The sequence below is a fragment of the Lygodium microphyllum genome, unplaced genomic scaffold (genome assembly GCF_053477565.2).
Source record: "Lygodium microphyllum isolate KBCC unplaced genomic scaffold, Lygodium_microphyllum_v1.1.10 scaffold_34, whole genome shotgun sequence".
Lineage (NCBI taxonomy): Eukaryota > Viridiplantae > Streptophyta > Polypodiopsida > Schizaeales > Lygodiaceae > Lygodium > Lygodium microphyllum.
In genome coordinates, this window is record NW_028229517.1 from 259,965 (window position 1) to 265,482 (window position 5,518).

Genomic DNA, 5,518 nt, shown 5'->3' on the forward strand with positions numbered 1-5,518 from the left:
AGGTGGTTAAAAGGATTAGAGTGAATATAGTAGACCATAAATATTGCATATCCTTCACATAGATGAATTGTGGTGTCATGTGCATTGTCCTGTCAAGTACAAGATTCTGTTTATTCATAAGCAAGTTCAGTTCTCAATAAATAAGCACCACACACACCAAGAAGAACAAAATTTGCAGTGCCATTGTCATTAATAACACAGCTTCAAAAAGGCATGCTCTTTAACAAGTTATAACATGGGTGATTAAATAATTTAGGAGCAGGAATATGTTTCACAGTTAAATAACTGGTGGAATATACATGAGCCACAGCAGTCCCCTAAATGGAGCACTGGGTGAGTATCAACCATTGTGACCTGATTTTAAACTTCAGGCTACAGAAGGACAATGCAGTCTGCTAAGGTCCAATTCGGCCTACATGCAGTCTCATAAAGTCTCACATTAAATCTTATACTTAGAAGCTTAAACTGCAAGCGGACTCTCTGAGGCAACAGCATCAACAATATCTGGTGCTGCTTAGACGAGCTCTCTTAAAGTTTTTAAAGATCTTAATGCCTCTCACTCTCTCTCTCTCAGGGCAGGTGGTGACTTCAGCATGCAACCAGCCAGCAAGTACATGCATATAAGTGGTACAACAGAGCCATTAATCACCAACTTCACATCTTCAGGTACAGTTGCTGTATCAGATTACAATTTCAAAATCTCTCTTTTCTTCTCACTCCAAACAGATGACTTTTGCAGTGACAAAAACTGGAGAAGGTTTAGCAAACCTCAAAAATATTCATCTTAATAAGCATCGCTATTCTCTACAAGTGCATGTCCCATCTTTGAATTGATGTACACGACTAGTATCTCTGATAATTATTTCACGCATTTCAATTTTGGATATTAACTTCATAGCATCATGACAGTCATCACAAACTCTCAAATTTTTTGTTACACGGATGGTTGTTCCTGGCGGTGTACTAATCAGACCAAATGCTACAGCCAGTTTCTCACAATGAACATCCTCTTGAGTTCTTTTGTGTGTTAAGCCATAGGGTGATCGTGCTCTGCCCCACCTCTTAATGTTTGATAAGCCCTGCTTTTTATGCATTAAATCTCTATTAGAGTGAGACCTCTCTCCAACGGCTAAATCATGCACCTTTTTATCAACCTCAGAATGGCCTCTCTCTGGTTTCTTCCACATAGGCACAACTGTCCTGAGCTCCTCCACCCTCTTTACATCGTTCCACAAACTAGCCTTTGCATAGGCACCTACAATTGAAATATAATCAACAGCAGATCGCCCTTCTAATTTAGATAGATGTTTGAAGCATCGCTGTCCCATTTCAAAATCCCCAAGATTTTTGCAAAAACTAAGCAAAGCTATCCAGTCTACTACACTGGGTTGATAATGAAGACTTTCAAGTAAGTCTTCTGCCTCCCTTAGGAATCCTGCACAACCAAGCAGGTTAATGATTGAGTTATTGAATTCCTCTGTGACTGTCACAAGCTGTTCTCGCATAGTCTTCAAATACGCACAACCCTGCTGTACTAGCCCTCCTCGACTGCAAGCTGAAAGAAGACTCAAATATGTAGTATGATTTGGGATTACACCTGCTTCTTGCATATCATCAAAGTATTTGAGGGCCAACAGATGATCATTTTGAGCATACCCTCCAATGAAAGCATTCCAAGATGCTGAATTTTGCTTGGGCAAACTGTCAAAGACAGCATGAGCATCATCTAGATGTCCGCAATTGATATACATGTTAAGAAGAGCACTCCCAACACAAGAATTAAGCTCAAATCCCTTTTCAACTATTTGAGTGTGAGCAAGCTTTCCCTCATGGAGAGCTCCAATGCTAGAACAAGCTTTCAAAGCACAAACAAGTGTATCTAGGTTTGGCTCTATACCTCCCTGTTGCATTTTCTGGTAAAGATGCAGTGCTTCTTTACCATGTGCATGGTGACAATAACCTGCAATAAGAGTACTCCATGTGTCAATACTTATTTCAGGTAGCTTGTGAAAGACCGTCTGAGCACTCGCAAAGTTCCTATGTTTCAAAAAGGCATCAATGACTAAGTTCCCAATAACTATATTAGAAGCAAACCCACTGTCTATAACAGACCTGTACACCAAGCTGACTAGATCTAATGATACACTAGGAGAACAAGCTTGCAAGACAACAACAAAGGCTGCTTCATCAGGTTCAACCCTTTTTTCATTCATTTCAAAAAACAGTTTAAGGGCCTCTTCAGCAAGTCCAATTTGACTGCACCCTTTGATAAGAACCGTCCATGATACCACATCTTGCTCTGGCAGTTTGTTAAATATAATCCGAGCATCCTCTAAGTTTCCACATCTGGCGTACATGTCAATGAGGGCATCACCAACATTATTAACCAGTTCAAATCCATTTTCAATAGCACATGAGTGCACAATCTTGCCTTGCTCAAGAGCTGAAGTATCGGAATATGCTTTCAGTATAGAGCTCAATGTTACTACATTAGGGTGAACTCCCTCATCCTGCATCTTTCTAAAAGCTTCAAGAGCTTCTGCCAAAAGCCCATGTTGGATGTACCCACTAATAAGTGTGCTCCATGTGACATCATCTCGCTGTGACATTGCATCAAAAACCATGTGGCTATCTAAAGGACTTCCACATTTAGCATACATATCAATCAGGATGTTACCAGTGGACAGATCTGTTGCAAAACCAACCTCCCTTGCACATTCATGCAGCTGTTTAACCCGCTCCAGGGATCTTTCTTCAGAGCATGCTCTTAGGAGACAATTAAGGATGTCAGGACTCGGTTCCAAACAATCTTGTTGCATTTTCTCAAAAACCTCAAAAGCCTCCTCAGCTGCCCCTTGCTCTAAGTATGCAGCGATCAAAGCATGACAGGCAACCATATTGCACACGGCCAGCTTATGAAAAACAATATGCGTATGTTCAAGGGTCCCACATTTGATGTACATCTCAATCAGAGCGCTGCCCACAAGCATATCTTGTTCCAGCCCACTTTGGATAATACAAGAGTGGACTTGCTTACCCCGCTCTAGGTCCCCTATGCTGGAGCATGCCTTCAAAATGCTTAAAAAACAAATTCTGTCTAATTCCAAATCTTTGTGCTGCATTTTCTGACAAAGCTCCAGCACCTTTTCGCCATGCCCATACTGACTGTATCCACCAACCAGTACGCTCCATGAGGCTATATCCTGTTTTGGTAATCTTACAAACACTGTGTAGGCATCCTTCAGGTTACTGCCATTAGAAAGCACATCAATGAGAGTATTGCCAATAGGCACATCCCTTTCAAAACCGTTGTTAATTGCTTGGAAGTAATCCGTCCTGCCATCGTCCAGATTCGGCAAAGTGGAACATGCTTTCAGCACAAAAGTGAATAACACATCATTCGATTTTGCAACTTCTTGTTCCATCTGCTCAAACTGAAAAAGAGAATCATTGGCATGCGTGCCCTGAAAATTTGCGGCAATCAATCTGCTCCATGTTACCGTGTCGCACTCGGCCATGCCATCGAACATCAAGTGGGAGCGGCCGAGGCTGCCACAATTCGCATACATGTGAGCAAGGCTATTGGCAGCAGCGGAGATGTCCTGCTCGTAGCCATATTCTGATGCATCTGTGCGGACGATTAGGCCGTCTTTCAGGCTTGGCAGGTTGGAGCGGACAGCCAGGAAGACATAGCCATGGGGCTCAGCATGTACATCATCATACATGTGGCGGTAAAGCTTGATGGCCTGCTGGGACTGTCCAGGCCCCGGGTTGGCCAGGACCAAGGGACTCCAAGCAGGTGCATTTGTGCAGGGAAGGCTGCTGAGAGGTTCATTTGAGGCTTGGCCCCGATTGAGACTCCATGGCTGGACATCGGCCAGCGGCGCGCCGGCACTTCCATGTAAAACCTCCAGCGTCTGCATTATGCCTGCCCTGCTTCTTCTGCATCCACACAGCTACAGACGAGCAATGGACAGACAACACACATCTCGCTTTAAAATGTTCACAATTTGATAATGTGTTTACATTAATTAATTGTTCGAGATAGCTTAGCATAAATACTTTAAACACATAATATAATTTTTAACCGTAATATTAATTAATCTCTATCTCTATATCTATACTACTACTGTCGATGATGCAGTGTCTCACGGGAAGAACAATATGAATATGGCAACGGGATGAGTACATAAGAAAATACGGAAGTATAAAGATTAAGAGAGCACACCTCACAATATGAATTAGGGACACCCTCATAAACAAAACATTAGGTTTGGCAACATGCAGCAATTGGTGAGGAGGATTTTGTGCATGGTTGCCATCCTCATAAACATGAACACGTACGCCTAGATTTCTATGTCCTCTTTGGGACACCATGCAGTCCCATTGTACCAATTACTTGGAAATAGCCTAGGTCATCTCTTCACTCACTTTGACAACTGTCCTATCCCATACCATCGTCCCTAGCGCTAAACCTTCCTCATGTAGTAGTATTTGATCACACCCATAAGCACATGGTCACCAATGACCACATAAATTCATACCAACTTCTAATCTACACAAGAAATACATTGTTCTATTTTTTTCAATTAATTGTGTTTATAGCATTCTACCTATGACCAATCAACTTTTATATCATGACAGCAACATGTAGAGAATGTGTGCATTTGTTGGAAATGCAATCCAAACTTGCTAGAGACAACTTGCTCCCTATCAATAAAGCAGTTATGTGTTGAGACTAGGTATGAAAGGATAGACTATGTTTGAATCCTTTCATAATCTAAAAGACACTCACATTTTTAAGTTATGTTTTACCTATTGCATCTCCCAAGGGAGACAATAGTAGAGGAAATCTAGGCGAGATAATCTTAGAGGAAATCTACGAGTAATCTCTCTCATAAAGCCGATTAAGTTTGGAAGTAATGTGAAACCATTGTATTTCATCAAGATCCTTTGATCACAATGCAGTCAGGAAATTTTATAGTACTAAATTTGGAATAGTTTTTTATAGAATCTATGGTTCTCTTTACTATAAATTCCGTTCTCTTGATTACCAATATTCATTCATTTTAAAACAACATTAAATGTATGTCACACCTTCTCACATCTTAGAAAGTTCTTGTATTCATACACACACACACACTCTCTCTCTCTCTCTCTCTCTCTCTCTCTCTCTCTCTCTCTCTCTCTCTCTCTCTCTCATACAAGAGTTGGAGGATGAGTGAAAAGACCTAGTATTGAAGAGACAATCTCTAAAGTGCACTTAGACCTAGATTTTCTAAAGCTAATACCATTAGATGGGAGTGGAGCTATTTTGGAGGCAATGGTCAAGGATCAAAGTGTTGAATGATGTGAAGCTCACATCTAGAAACAAGAAGAGTATATAGACAACTAGACCTAAAAGAAGAGAATGAGCCATTGGTACATTGTTTTGTGGAGTTGTATGCTCTCTCTCTCTCTCTCTCTCTCTCTCTCTCTCTCTCTCTCATACACACACATTGGAGGTAAAGGCAGACGT

At 41.2% G+C, this 5,518-nt stretch overlaps 1 protein-coding gene across 1 annotated transcript; it reads right to left on the minus strand.

Moving 5' to 3' along the window:
- Window positions 1–219: 219 nt before the first annotated feature.
- LOC148009173 (pentatricopeptide repeat-containing protein At3g26782, mitochondrial-like) lies at window positions 220–4,005 on the minus strand. Its single transcript, XM_087673726.1, has one exon. It carries the CDS (start codon window positions 3,921–3,923, stop codon window positions 798–800), a length of 3,126 nt encoding a protein of 1,041 aa, XP_087529852.1. The 5' UTR covers window positions 3,924–4,005; the 3' UTR covers window positions 220–797.
- Window positions 4,006–5,518: the final 1,513 nt, after the last annotated feature.